At 39.8% G+C, this 15,882-nt stretch overlaps 1 protein-coding gene across 1 annotated transcript in view; it reads left to right on the forward strand.

The window, feature by feature from the left end:
• LOC111223125 (A disintegrin and metalloproteinase with thrombospondin motifs 7-like) overlaps window positions 1-15,882 on the forward strand; it is a 64,378-nt gene that overhangs the window by 19,198 nt on the left and 29,298 nt on the right. The window contains exons 7-11 of the mRNA XM_022747156.1: window positions 1,821-1,970; window positions 3,579-3,722; window positions 9,673-9,817; window positions 14,365-14,457; window positions 15,260-15,405. Coding sequence (XP_022602877.1) covers window positions 1,821-1,970; window positions 3,579-3,722; window positions 9,673-9,817; window positions 14,365-14,457; window positions 15,260-15,405 — 678 coding nt within the window. The remainder of the gene's footprint in view (window positions 1-1,820; window positions 1,971-3,578; window positions 3,723-9,672; window positions 9,818-14,364; window positions 14,458-15,259; window positions 15,406-15,882) is intronic.

Consider the following 15,882-nt stretch of genomic DNA (forward strand, 5'->3'; position numbering starts at 1 on the left):
TTGTTAAGGTTAGGCCCCCGAAACTCTCAAATCATTCACATTATTAAGACACAAGCAAAATGTGTTAGTTTGAGATGCCGTTAGCAAACAAGGAACAGAAAGTGAAGGAATGATATGATATTTTGCTACTTGTGAAGCATGAAATGTAGAAAGGAGATATCCTTCACCTTGGTCCTGTTTTTTGTTTTTTTGTTTGTTTGTTTTTTTTGCAATTCACATCCACTTCCCTCGCGGACTGGCCAGCTGTACGGAGATGAGAGAGGATGCTGGGTTTGAACTTCTTTCTCTCGCTCTCTTTTTTTGCATTTCTCACTCAATGATATAGAGTTCAACCCAAGCCGTTATACTTCTGTGTGCGCTCAGGCGTGGTTTGAATGTAGGTCAGCCACGTTTTGGCAGAGCTCATGGCGCGTCTACACCGGAGGTATTTCAGCTGCGTTTTTCAGTCGTCCCTCTCACAGGTGTCTGACGGGACGGATACACGTCTATTTTAATCAAATCCAGCTGTCCACGCAGGCGCACGCTTTACTTGTGCTATACACCCATAAACAAGACCCAAAGTGTTTCCCCTCCACGGCCAATCTGAGCGTTGTTGCTGACCATGTGCATTTCTTTAAGGCCACAGTGAAGCATCTTGTACGTCCAGCATCATAACGCCTCGTGTCGCAAAGCAAAAGTCAAACTGGTTTCATGAACATGACAATGAGTCGAGTGAACTTCAGTGGCCTCCCCAGTCACCGGATCTCAAACCGATACGACGCCATGGGGGATGTGGCAGAACAGGAGATCGGCAGCGTGAATGTGCAGCTGGTAAATCTGCAGAAATGATGTGATGTAATCATGTCAACATGGAGCAGAATCTCAGAGGAGTGTTTCCAACATCTTGTGGAATCAAGAGTCAAAGGTCAAAGTAGAAAGAGACGAGAAGTCAGTTTAGATCACGTAAGAGGAAAAGGCAGAAATGGATCAATGGAAGATCAGGAGAAGAGCGACTGTAATGTGAAGTCGTGTCAAAGGTGAATGAGTGGGTATCAACACAGAAACAAAGGATCCGGTGGTTGTGGCTTGTTGGCTATAAATGGCTGGTGGGTAAAAAAGCAGAGAATACTAGAGTTTGTTAAAAGCTGCAAATTCAGGACAAATAATAGTTATCTCGCTTTTTTGCCATCTTATCTCTCTCCCTTCCCTTTGATGGGAGAGAGATAAGAGCTGAGTCGTTCAGCTGTCTTTTCGACTCACTAAAGACATCCTTCGTGCTCCCTCTGTCCTTTTTCTTCTTCTTCTGATACATTATCAGTCGCTTAATGTCACTTATCCTCTTCAATAGCGTGGTGTTTTTCTATTGTGCCTCCTTTTCTTGTCCTTCTCTGGCCCCGGACTTGTTGACTATGACTGTGAGAACTTTCTGTACAATCAAGTCAGAGAATCAAGGATATTCAGAAAATATTCACTATAAATACTATAAATCAAATACTTTCAGTGGATTTAAAGGAGCATGCATGTGATAGCAGTTGGTGGTTTGTGGTACAATGATCATGTAACTGTAAGAAATTCCCCATGTATGTACAGTGGTAGATGCTCCTGTTATTGTTGCCTCTTAATCGAAGTGACATGATGATTGTACTTTAGCATTTTAGCGTCCTAACATTTGCTATATTCCAATAAAAACAAACAAAAAAAAACACCGCCCTCATAGAGTCACCAGACAAACCTCCCATCATCTTTTATCTGTCCTCCATCGCCTTACAATTCAGATCTTCATTGTGTTGCCTTCCGCTTCGACTGACATCTAACCAACGCTCCACCTTCGCTTTTCAAAGGAAGGACATCTGTGCAGCCATCAACATGCCCTGTGAGACTCTGGGCCTGTCCCATGTGGCAGGGATGTGTCAGCCGCATCGCAGTTGCAGCATTAGTGAGGACACAGGACTTCCACTGGCCTTCACTGTAGCTCACGAGCTGGGACACAAGTAAGGTTAAATGCACAGCACACACACACACACATACAAATAATGAGCAGGGGGGGAAAAATAAGAGAAAAACTTGTTATCACCATTTTATTTAATCATTTTATTTAATTAACCTAAAAGTTGACTTTTGCGGTCACATAGCTATCCATGAACATAACACTTGTAAATGGAAATATGGTTTTAATGCTGCACAGAGACAAGATGTCACTATAATTTAAATTTCATTTCATTTATTTCCTTTTATAGAAAATATAAAAAACACAAATTTCTTTTGCCACTACCCTCCTATTGTATTATTGTATTGTAACTGTGAGGAATAAATCAAACTGTAATAGGCACATACAGAAGTGACCATTGTCTCCTTTACTCCGCCACTCCATTTATTTCTCAGCGCAATTTGCAATTATTATCGCATTCTCTTCAGACTAATTGAAAACAGTGCGTGTCTGATAGCTTCATTGTATTTGTTCATCTTGATTGTTACGGTGCATATGAGCCTGGAGTATTTTACCTCCTCTGCTTTGGAAAGGTATTGACCTTATTTTCCACCACACGTGTGCATGGTTGACAGATAGTCCTGAATAAATGTTAAGGGTGTTTTTATGTTGAATGCATGAACAAGTCCTGGATTGACAGGAGCCCATTGTGAATCCCAAGTGGATTTACAATGGGCTGACAGAGTGAGGTTGTGTCTAGCGTACAAAAGTGTGATGGTGGAGGTTTTTTTAATGAAACTGTATGTTTTTGTTATCACTAGTTTTTCCCACAATTCCATTATGAGATCCCATTTAGCTTAGATTCTGTTTTCCATCTTCAGCTCAGTTCGGTCTCCTCTCCTGATTTACTAGGCTAACTGAATTCACATTTATGCCTAGCTGATTAAATATGCAAGTAACAGCTAGCTAGAGTTGAGACAGCTGGTGATGGTTACCCTCTTATTTGTCAAAATGTCAAATGTGTTGAAAAGGAGCACAATGTCGAGCTGCTAGTGAATCAAACATTCAACCCTCAGAGACATTGTACATCATCATATGAGCAGAAGCTACATTTTTCCATGAAGCTTCATTTGTGACTTTGACCTTATTCGGTCAAATTAGTTTGAATAATGTTTTGTTGATACTCAAATGAATTCACAAGAACAGCACAGAACTTTTTTTCTTTTTCAGTTGAATCATTTGCAAAAGATTTCACACATGTAAGGACTGAATTTATCTGCTGAAACCTTGATTTGTTAAATTATTCAGAAGAAGTTGGAGGGTTTTCAATTCACTTACATTTAACCAGCATCAGAAGGCATCAGACTGGCTGCGTAATTCTCACTGCACGACGCCTTAGAAGAAAGAGACGTTACAAGTGCAGTGTGTTTAAGAACATTTTGATTACTGTGATTTCTTTTATCACTGCTGTGCACAGATTTTTCTTTTCTGCAATGACTTCGCGGCTCATTACCGCTGCACCCACGACAAAATAGATAAACGTTAAATGTTGACATGCATGCATGCACAATTCACAGGCAGACACATTGTAGAGGTACCATGAAGTATGTGTTACATGTTGTGCCCACTCACGTTAATTGCCCACTCTGTGGGATGTGCTTTTATGTCACAGCTTTGGGATTCAGCATGATGGCAACGGTAATGACTGTGAACCCATTGGGAAACGACCTTTCGTCATGTCTCCACAGCTCCTGTACGGCACCTCCCTGCCCAGGTGGTCAGACTGCAGTCGCCAGTATATCACCCGCTTCCTAGAGTGAGTGCCAAACATGCTGTGATGATGATTACACTGCTCTCACATCTCACACGACATTTGTCTATTTAAGTTCAAGGTTTCATGTGCCCATGACTTTCTGAAGCGTCCACGTGAAGATCCGACAGGCAGTCAGTAACCTGTATTTATATATACTGTATATATAATATATGTATGGAAGAAAAAATACGATGAATAAGAGTTTCGACTGTATATGTAAATGACTCCCAGATTCCTCTGTCATCATGATGACGGCTTATACTGGAGCATACACCTGTCATCTCAGGTCGCAGCTGACTTTGTTAATATGAAGAATTCTCCTGTTCATGCACAAGACGGAGATACACCGCGGATAAACGCTGACGAAGTTGTTCCACAGTTTTAATTACTGACAGTGTATCTGCTGATACCAAGAAAAGATCCGATAGCGGTGCTCTCTTTTTCCCTTATCAGCAACGTTGCTTAGAGCCTCGGATAAATTACACTTTACCTGTCCATTATGTAGCTTCAGCTTTCTCCTTTTTTTTTTTTTTTCTTCACAAATCAAAACTGACCTTTTGTAAGTGTTGCAGAGTTGTGGAAAATTTTTCGTGCCATTCGCCCTCGTCAAGCTTCGTTAATCATGCAGGAAAATCTGTTTTGTCCGTGTGTTTCAAATGACTGGCCGTGGAATTTGCACGTGTCGATCATGTAGATTCATAGAGCAGCAGCTACATGTGTTTTAACTCTTAATTTTCAGGTGTTGTGGCGTCACGGTAACAAAGAGAAAAAACTGAAATTATGTAAATTACTAATTTTGGTGATTGGAAGGTTTTTTGATTTTAAAGCATTGTCAGTCTAAATATTCATCCACTGAGACTACAGTTAAATAAGAATACACGCCTATACTGTATATCTGTACGCTTGTCTGTATCTATCTAGTGTGTGTTTGTGTGTGTGTGTGTGTGTGTGTGTGTTGCCACTGTCAAAGACTGGCTTCAACAGGACATGTGTTGAATGTCTGACATATTTCACTATAGTTGCCCCAGTTTCTCAGCTCCAAGCATCTGGAATTCATTCAGTGGGTGTTCACCTACTTGACAGCATTGTAGCGTCTTGACTCCAGTGGAAAAAAAGGGCTGCGGGGCGATATTTACACCCGTGGGAGTTTGCAACACAAAGGTCGCTGGTTTGTGTGTTTGTGTATGTGTGTCTTTGTTGTGGCAATTATAAAAGAGACAGAGAGAGATGCATCTGTGCTTAAAAGCACCATTTTCCACACATTTCATAAACAATAAAAGTTTTATTTATCAAAAGGAATTGGCCAGATAATATTATGTCGGACTATAATTATTATGTTTAGCATTGTGCTCAAAGTAAAGTGCAGCTGTGGCTTAACAGAATTTAGTGAAATTAGATTTTGAGGGAATATTGTAAGAACTGCAGTGTTTAATTAAGTGGAGAGTATTACCTGCTGGTGGCACTAGATAAGAGGAAAGAGACACCAAAGCCATTACAATTCATCCAGATTTTATGGTAATCCATTAAAAAAAAAACGTAGAAATATGTCAAACAGACAGAGCTGCAGCTAGACTGACAGACAGACCTGGAGAATAAGGCTGTGACGATACCAGCTTTACTGTATTGAGTGTGACATTTTTGGCTGGAAAAAATCGCCTTGTCTTCAAATAACGGATACTTGTATTCTTTGTATTCTTGTAATGGTTGTGTCCTGCATGAATTCCTATCTCACAGCGAAGCTAGCAGGCTGTCACAGCTGGGAGCCTGTGTTGACTCCCTGTAGGCGCAGAGTGTTTTAAGTCAGATATATTGGAAACGAGTGGATGGGTTGTCACAGTAACTCTTAAGGTCGGGTGGATTACCTGACTTTACATCTGGCTCCATCCTCATGTCAACATTGTATTAACATTCAAAGCAACCCTTAGCTGTACTTTGTGTGTAGTGCTAATTAGCAGATGTTAACACTCATGCACACACATGCTAAACTAAGACTGTGAACAGTATGACTGTTAAACATGAGCATGTCAGAGTGGTCTACATCCTCACAGGGCGGCTTGTGTGGCTGTAGCACCTCAGCCTTGTTTCCTGACGCAGGTGAGAGTTTATTGCTGCTAACGAGTCTCGCATGCTGAGTGGAAATTTTGACAGAATGGAAATGACGATTGAAATCATGTAATTGTTGACAGAACACAACAGACACTAAAGGCAACCGAGTTAATCTGCTCGGGATCCAGAAACAACTTACTCCTACGTATGATAAAAGCATTTATGTTTATATCAATGAAGAAAAAGAGACTACACCTTCACCTCGCCCCCTTCTTTTTCTCTCTCCGTGCCTTTTAACCTCCATATCCAGCTACCCACTCCAAACCCACTGCACTGATCATTATCTACACATGAGACCTGACAACTGATATTTGTCTTCCCATCTCTTTTCTCTAAATGCCAGAATTTTCCCCCATTTTCTCTGTTTTATCTCTTTCGCTGACAGCAGGACAAGGCCTCTATTGTATATGGCTTTAGTTGTCCCGCAGGCCTCTTCTGCTCGTGCTGCTTCAGAGCTTTGGTCTGTAGGTGTTATTTTATGTGGAATGTAGAAGGTCACACTGAGATGAGTGGTTTAGATATTATCGTATAGACGGGCCATTAAACGGAGCCACTCTTTAATGTCCAGAGAAGAATTCCCCAAAAGGCCATAGAGGCAGAGATGTTTCACACTTAACACAGCATATTTGGTTACGGTTCATATGAATGGGAATTACTTTTGAAATTGTGAAATGTATGGATTCAACAGAGTTCATTAATTGGTGTACACATTTCCAGGAAAGCTGGCTTTGACAAAGAATCTAATTTGCCCTCTGAGCTGCTTTTCAGTTCAGACGCACTCATGGAGAACATTTTAATTGCTGCTGTTCATTAGTCAATGTGAGGTCATCTTACGTTAATGATTTCGTTGTTAAATGCTCAACGGTCAGCGTCCGTTTCTTTAAATCTGATCTATAGTTTAAATCTTTAGTTGAACCCATGAGGGTGAATCATTTTCAACAGGCGTGTACAAATGTATGCTGGAGATCAAACCACAGACAAACCCACGAAGAATTATCACACTACTCTGCAGTTCTCCTCAGTTATACGTAGCATTTTAGCATCTTTCAGTTCACTGTTGTGGTTCACTCCCATGCAGCCGCTCTGCTCAGTGTTATGCACTTTCAGCACTGGTTCTGGGCTTGAATCTGCTGTTCTCGTGGGTTTCCTCGTGGGTACTCCGGCTTCCTCACACAGTTCAAAGACACACAGGTTAATTGTGTTAATTGGTGACTCTAACTTGCCCATAAGTGTGAATGTGAGCGTGAACAGTTGCTTGTCTCCATGTGTCAGCCCTGTGATAGACTGGCAACTTGTCCAGGGCGACCCTCCAAGGATAAGTGTTACAGCGAATGGACGGATGGATGGACATCCTGTGCAAGTTCTTTACATCTTGTTAGCGACACAGCCCGCTGATTTGATTGCAGCTTCTCACAGTAGGTGTTTAGTCATTACGGTGTAAAATAATGTAGTAGGATTTTTATTATATCATTTGGCCAGACCTTAAATTTATATGTTCTCTATATGTTCATTTACAACACAGGTTGGCTATAGACTCTTTGCTAAGTTCCCCTAATGACATTCCCAAAGAGTCTCTTAAAATAAATTTAAATTAAGATGCATTCACAAGTCACATACACCCGCAGTATATCAAAACATTGGGTCAGTGAGGTTAATGAAAATGAAATTGCTTTTAATCTAATGTCAATTTTGACTTCATTTAATATACATGTACATGTTTTAAATAGATGGATACTTTTAATGTAAGTTTAATTGAACGTGATTAATTCTGGTGACATTCCCAGCTGCTTTTCTGTGTTTCATTGAGCACACTGATAAGCTAAACTGAGATACCAAACATAATGAATATTTTCATCTAAACGTTAGCATGTTAGGATTGTTATTGTGAGCATATTTCCATGTTGACGTTAGCATTTATCTTGAAGTACAGCCTCACAGGTGCTAGCAAGATTCTTTGCATTGTTTATTGGGGAATTTTTTTTTTCAGTCTTTCTCCCGTTTAAAACATAGAAATGTTGAGGGCTAGTTTCTAACAAAATTGTTGTGTGGGCTACATGTACAGTATAGTGAATGAAAAGAAAGGCGGCCGATGAGACCGGGTCGAGGCTAGCTGGTTAGCATGCTAACTTAAGCACGAGAAAGGAAGTGATTGACATAGAGGCAAAACGAGAGGGTTGTTTTCAACCGCTGCAGACAGCTCTTTGTGAGTAAAGGAATTAAGTTTAATATTGAACTCACAACATTTCCTTAAAAACTGGTAAGTGAACAGCTCTTAATGCTAATGTTAGCTATGTAGCAATAGCAAAACTTACAAATAGCGTCATTAAAGTGCATGTCAAGGTCTGATCTACAGTAGCCTATAAAATCTCATTTGACTGAATATCTTATCAACTCAGTGGTTTCTAACACTTGGTCTTGTATTTCTCGTAACATGGAAATAATGTCAGTGATATAGGAAATCTGTACAAAAGCAGAAACATGTTTCAGCAGTTTATTACATACGTATTTCCACTCGTTCTTCACCTCTGACAGTGTAATGAAAACTAAACAGTGATTATGTCACTCTGAGTAAGAGCATTTGCCCAATTCAGTAGATGTAAGATAAATAATGAGTAGGAAGCTGAACTTATTCTACACTGCAGCATTATTTCTGAAGATTATTCCTCTCACCAGTCGTGTGCTTTATTGAAGGAAATGTGAAAACCCATTTATCCTTGTCATCATATTCCACTCCACAGCTGACAAGTCTGTTAATACAACACTGTGATACCAATTATTCATTTTCCTGGAAGAGTCCATTTTGATAAAACGTTTTCACAATGCAGTGTTCGCCTTGGTAATCACATAATTTAAAACGAGCAGACTTAATTTCCTTGTGTGTTGATTGTCATATTGTGGGAGAAGAGGGGGTCATGAGAATTGTTCTTACAAATAAAGAAGCCATGCGCAGAGTATAAGCCTGTGTTTGACAATACTGCACAGATTTTAAAGGACTTATACGACTGATTTACAATGTAAATCAAATTGGCTCTGAGTATAAGGTCTCAATTAAATAGTAAAATCCAGGTATCCGCTGGAGCTGTATCCAAGATGGCTTCAAATTTGACCTTTAATTAGAGCATCCCCATCAAGCCAATTAGTTTCAATTTATGCCAGAACACTCTGCTATATTACATTGTTCCGGTAATTTTAGAGTTCGAATTATACCACTTTATGAATTCATGTAGTGATAAAGTAGTAGTTTTTAAATGTCCTCTATAAATGAATTGACTTGACCTGACGTTGGCTGTGTGTTCCAGGCACAGTACCTCTACCTGTAGATAAGCCGGAGAGTGTAAAACCATTTGCAGTAATGTGAATTGCATCGCCCTCGGTCATGTGCTTATCTGCGGTGCAAATCACGTTTTCTCTATTTATTTTTGTTTTTCAGTTGATTTTCACCCATTTTCTACTAGAGAAAACCTTAATAATTATAAAAGAATTACTGCACTAATTTGTCGTTACAGGTGGAGTTTACATTGTTTCTTGGATTGTGTGTTGACGAAGATTGTTGCGTTCGTTTCTATCATTTATTCCAAGCAAAACCTTTTTCCCACTGCGAGAAAGTTCAAGTGCATTACATTTGGGGTATTGGATAATCCCTGCGAAAAACCTGCTGATCTGTATGTGTCCAGAATAATTATTGTAGTCTTTCTAAAAGTTTTCAGTTGAAACAATCAACTGAAGAAAGATGATAGAATCTTTTTGTACTGTGTGTGTGTGTGTGTGTGTGTGTGTATATATAACAAAGAGACCTTTTATAAAGTGTTCTCACAAGATTCTGTTTTTTTTTCCCCACCCCTCACAGTCGCGGCTGGGGCTGGTGCCTTGATGATCCCCCGGTGAAGGATAAGCTGTCTCTGAACTCGCTGCTTCCTGGGGTTCTGTACAGCGCTGCCCATCAGTGTCGGCTGCAGTATGGATCTGGGTCCCTGCTGTGTGATGACATGGACGTAAGACTCTCTATAACAATAATCACACCAAAATAAATCCAGAACAAAGCCACGCAAGGTTGTACGCAAAGAATGTGGGTCTCCTATGTTCTCCTTCTCTTCGCCGCTGTACATGTTTGTCCTCATTTGTTCTTTTCTGTTTTGTTCCAGAATCAGTGCGAGGGGAAAACAATGGGGGGGCGGGGAATACGTTCTTCAACATAGAGAAATAATTCTCGCACATAGCAGTTGAGGCCCCCAAATGTCAGCGCACATTTTGAACGCAGTAAGAACCACAGGCATTTCATCGAAAACACAGGTGTAACAAGAGACATGCTGGCCTAAAGGTACTTTGTCGCCAGAGTGACCTGCACACGGACTCTCCAAAAACTGACACGCACCTGCGACTCATCCATTTTAGACTTGGTTAAATCCAGTAATGGCTTCACTTTCCCAGCATCCAACCAATCAAGTGGATTTGAAAAGGAAGGCTATGAAGTGACTTTGATTTTAGTGAATATTTATTATTATTATATTTATCGTATTTTAAAATGAAACTAAAATAGTATAACTAAATCAAATTAGGTCTTAATCTTTACTGAGGTGGGGTAGTCTATCTGAGGCGGGCACTCCACCTTATGTCCCCCCATGGCGCCAGGGTTGTTTTGATCTGTCTTGTTTCATGTCTTTTTTCCTCGCTACAACTTCTCTTTCCTTTGATTTGACCTGACTAAACCTCTCATCAGTCCTAGCATTATGAGCGGGTTTGAATTCATTGCATAAGAACAGTTTATCGTGCAGCCGCCGGTGGTAACGTGAGTCACACATGGCACGAGGCAATTACAGTGACTGGGAAGATTAACAAAGGGATGATTAACGAGGCTTGAACCAGTCTCAGTATTCAGGCTCACTGCTGAAGAATCATGTAGGCTTAGCGTGTTTGAAGTGTTGAAACGATGCACATACAGTTTTGACGCAGGATTTGACGGGGACTGACTCCTTTACTGTGTGTGCGTTTGAGTATTGCAAATTCCATCCTCTATTCAATCAAATCATCGTTGTCCAAGCTGTGCCTTAAAAGTTTGTCAGACTGCTGCGTGTTTTGGCTTGGAGCAGAGCATAGATCATTTATATACAATGCATCAGCCCATGGCAACAGGAGAAGACTGGACAGACGGAGACCACACACACGTACATTTTTTCCAGCAGCAATGTAACAACACAGTGTCTCTATAAATACAATTTGTTACCACACGAGCAGGTTTTACAAGCACCCACAGGAAAGAATAATAACTTTAGGATAACTTACAGTTTCACAACACCAACAGGCCGCAATGTTCAAAATCCACACATTCAAGCAAATCCAGCCACGTCACTAATTCCCGCTCACACGGTTTCGTAGCGTTCGTTTTTCATAGAGTCTTCTTGTGTTACTCACCAAAGTGTATGGCGTGTGTCCTTGAGGCCGTTGTTTACATCGGCCGGCAGTGTTGGCGCTTATACAGTAATTGTGGGTCATCATGTGCGTGCTAGCAGAGCATGAGATAAAAAATAGGGAGTAGCTCATAGAAACATTGCTTCTCTCACTTCGTTCTAAAGTCATTTATTCATTCATTCATATTAACCACCTGCAAAGGAACATCAGTCTTGTTTTTTTTTCTTTAAGTTTAAATCTAATATTGACTTTGTTCCAAAATAAATGGATAAAAAGATTGACTTCAACATCTATTACCATAATCACAAAAAGCAGAAACCAGAATTCAGGAATTTAAAATGACCAGCATTAAAAATAGCATGCACGCCTGAGGAAGTGGACGTGACTGGTTTGATGCTGTTTTTATATATTAGTGTTTCACCATAACAGCGTGCAGGAAAGTCAGATTCAGAAGGCCCAAACTAATATATACTGTATTTAAAAAGGAAAAGTGGGAAACCACTAAAATGCCAAAGAAACACGCTTGTCCTTAAACCATGATTTATTTGTTCGCTCTCTGAACAAATAAACATGTTTACTTTACATTCAACTGGATTCTACTCATCCTCTGTTGCAAAAAACTCTACACCATTCATTCTGTGATGAGAGTTTATCATTTCTTACTGTTCATCCATCCCCACAGAATGTTAGACATTGTAATCTCAATGTGATGGATTTAGTCTATAGGTGTTTTCCCTTCATTATAGTTCCCTGTTGTTTAATCTACTAACTGACTGTAAAACATGATCTTTTACTTTATATCTGTATCTCTATTTAACAGATGCACTGCAGCATTTAAAGTCACATACGGCAGCACATACTTGTTTTTCTGTGCCGAAGTGAAAGACTACAGTTGTGGATTTCACATAGAGCTTCAAACATGAGGTTGCACTGACAATAGCTCTGCAGTGCAGCCTTCTGGATGGCGGCACTGGGGATAGAGTCAGGGGCACATCTGATTGTTTTTTGTTCTTGGCTAAAGGGATTACAAAAATTGTCCGATACAAAGATAGTATTGGGATTTGGGAGGGTTTCTATATTGACTTGTTTATGTTCTCATGAGGTGCAGTCAGAGAAGGATGTCGGGATAGATGATGATGGGGATGGCTCATGTGGAAGGAGCGAGAGAATCAGATCCAGGATCAGAGCGCCACAGATCCATTTTTATTTATTTTATTTTTTTAGAATCACCAGAACAATCAGCAAATGACTTCTACAATTCTTTTTCGAAGTTTGTCTCTGCAGTGAAAATTGGTTCTGTTTCTCCGTGACAGTATTTATTTTATGCGTTAGCAGTTGCATCATATTAATTGGAAATAGCAGCTAATTATTGCATTTGAAAGTTGAAATGCTGAAATCATTTACATCTCAAAAAAATCATCCTATCGTATGACTATTTTGGCGACAATGCAAAATGTCCTCCACACATTCATCACAAATGTCAAACAACAGGAATGGACCTAGACAATTGCACCAATCAGCCATGAACTCCTTGATAAACAGCACATTTGACCTTTTGGTGTTATCGGTCTGCACAGATTTTTTTTTTTTTTACCACTGTAGGAAATAATAAATAGGTCTTTTGATTTGTTATTGTTGCAGTCTGTTGTATGTTAAAGTTCCTTTTACATTCTCAGTGAGCTGATATTACTTTCTGCAGTGAGAGCCCTGAGAGCTCGGCGCACTGGGACTAAAGAAAACAAAACACCAGCAAATACAGAAACACACTGCAAGGTCCAAATTGCGCCGTCAGAATGTCTTTATGCTGTGCATGTGTTGTTAAGTAGGTAAATGTGTTTCCCAGGTGCTATGAGTCACAGTGCGTTCAGCTGTCATTGCCACCACAGCTTTTGCGTAAAAGATAAAAATTGCACTCAGTATGTGCTGTCCTGTAAAAGGTTGAGCTGTAACCTGAGAGGAACATACAGAGATTGCATCAGATGTACATTTAAATCAGAAATTATTAGAAAAGTGAAAAGTTCACTATTAGAAACTAAAGAATAAGTTTAAAGGAATAGTTTGGGAAATATTCTTATCCACTTTCTTGCCAAAAGCTAGATGAGAAAAATACTGTTCTCATATCTGTAGCATATGAAGTTGGAGCCAGGAGATAGTTAAGAAACAGTGTTGGAGCCGATTTTTGCTCTTTCACCAGAGCAAAATCCGCCTACCAGCAGCACCTCTAAATGTCACTTATCAACACATTATGTCACATTTGTTTAAATCATCGAAATACAGAACCACGGAAGCGACATGATGTAGTTTATGGGGTTCATGCGGTGGACTGTCTCTACCTGACGACGAGACAAAATAATCCACCACGTAACCGCCCGTGAAAGCACAGCACACAAACAAACAAGATACGATGTGTTAATTAATGAGCTGTGAGGGCGCTGGTAGGAACATTTTGTTTTACCTTCAGACAGAGCCAGTTTCACATTTCTGTTGCACTGCTGCGTTAAATTGGAGGTTTTGAATTTGATGGGTTTCAAGTGCACATTTTACACATAGAGAAATGTCTTTGAAAATCATCACTGTTGTCCAGTAGAGCGTGACGCATAGGACCAATGGCTGCTGGATACTTTAGACCTGAATACATACTGCCAAGGCTATTCTCTCAGGTCGTTCACACAGTGATGGTTTTTCTAAGAGATGGGGGATGACATCAACCATTGCTTGATAACTCCTGCCTGTAATCCTTCAAGCTTTCAATAATTCCTTCAATTAAAAATTAGACAAATACAACCTGTGCACTACAAATCTATGAACTACATTTGTTGCATAAAACACCAGCAGCTAGAATAACTATAATAATTAGAGAGCACTACATGTTATTTTTAGCACAAGATGTATAAACAAGGTAATCTTCCAGTTACACAGCAGATCACTGAGTGTGCATGTTTTCAGTTTCATTCAAGGTCCAAACGCAGCATGTAAAGCCTGTTTACTGTATGTTTTGACTGGGGATAAAAAGCCACTGAACATTTTCACGCTCAGAGCTGCCAGTGAAAAATAAATGAACGGTAAACAACAGCATGTTTGAAAGGCAGACAGACTGTGGAAGTAAGACGTCAATCTCTCTTTGCTTTCCTAGAACGTATGCAGCACCCTATGGTGCACTGTGGGAACAACCTGCCACTCAAAGCTGGATGGGGCTGTGGATGGGACCAGCTGTGGCGAGGACAAGGTACATCTTCCATTGCATGTCCATGAGGAGAGTGAGACGTGGGGATTGTGTTGAGAACGCCTAGAGTTTTGTTGTTGACAGCTGTCAGTCTTTGGTTCCTAAAGGGAAGGACTTTAGTTCTTGTTTTGCTGTGTTTACTTTTAGAAGTTTCACAGGAGTCAACATAAAAACAATAAAACATGTTTCTCAATTTTAAAAAAAATGACGATAAATACTTCAGTTATTACCTTTACCTTTAATAATATAATAAGTAATACTGAAAGACGGTGATTGTGGCATTAACAGGAAACTATACCAACGCACTTTGTTATGTTGCTTTTTTTATGGCGAAGCAATTAGTTGGCAAAAAGCAATGTTTTCTTGTTTTTCTTGATTGTAGAGCCAACAAAGTCACCCGTATCCTGAGCTGTCACGTCTCGCCTCATAATTAATGTAGTAAATGATAAAATCCAAAGGTTACACTCATTAAACAGTTGGCATTTGTTCTGTGTAATGGCTCTTTTCGTTGTTTCCCCTGAAAGTTAATGTTTTATTTCACTAAAGTGTCTTCATTAGTTTCACCATGGTAACAGAGGTGAGCTGCCTCTGCTGTACAACACTGAAGGAGTTTTACTCAGCTGTGCTTTGTGCCAGAAGAAAAAATAAGACCTGATAAAAATAACTCAGCTCTCATTGAAAGTGCATGTAGTGATATTTGGAGACGTGCAGCCCATCAGACACACACAGCACAAACTTTTACTGTATTACTGTGTGTATTTCAGACAACATGGTACAAGCAAAGCTTTGATGTTTTTCTTACCAGTGGTGTTTCAGTGGGGAGTGTGTAGCATTTGGATTTCTCCCTGAGAGTGTGAATGGGGGCTGGGCGTCCTGGAGCGAGTGGTCAGCCTGTTCGAGGACATGTGGAGCTGGTGTCCAGGGGGCTCAAAGAGACTGCGATAACCCAGTGTAAGTTTCTCACACAGAAATACTTTACAATGCTGAAAAAGTGTTCTTGTTTTTAACTCTTGTTGTTTAGTAGCCGACAAACATAACATGACATCTCAGTTGTGGACTCATGGGTCTCTGTATGAACATGGACATGAACATGCAATACATGAAGGGATAAGATGCATTTTCATATTGTATAACATGTTGCAATCATTCATTACATAATAATTTTATTTATTTATGCAAGTTTATTAAAACAATATACATATAAAATTTCTATATGCTTATATGTGTTTTTCTTATTAATTTCTCAGCAGTTACATATTTACCTTCCCATTCTGGGAAAGTGGTCTCAGACTTTTGGACCCATGTTATGTAATATCAACATATTGACAGGCTTTGGGATGGATATATATTTATGTAACGTGTCCAATATAGGCATATAGATATAAACATACATATTTTTGTATGGGCTAAGCGTATATGTAAATGTAT

This window comes from Seriola dumerili, unplaced genomic scaffold (genome assembly GCF_002260705.1).
Source record: "Seriola dumerili isolate Sdu_G_001 unplaced genomic scaffold, Sdu_1.0 BDQW01000011.1, whole genome shotgun sequence".
Classification (NCBI taxonomy): Eukaryota; Metazoa; Chordata; class Actinopteri; order Carangiformes; family Carangidae; genus Seriola; species Seriola dumerili.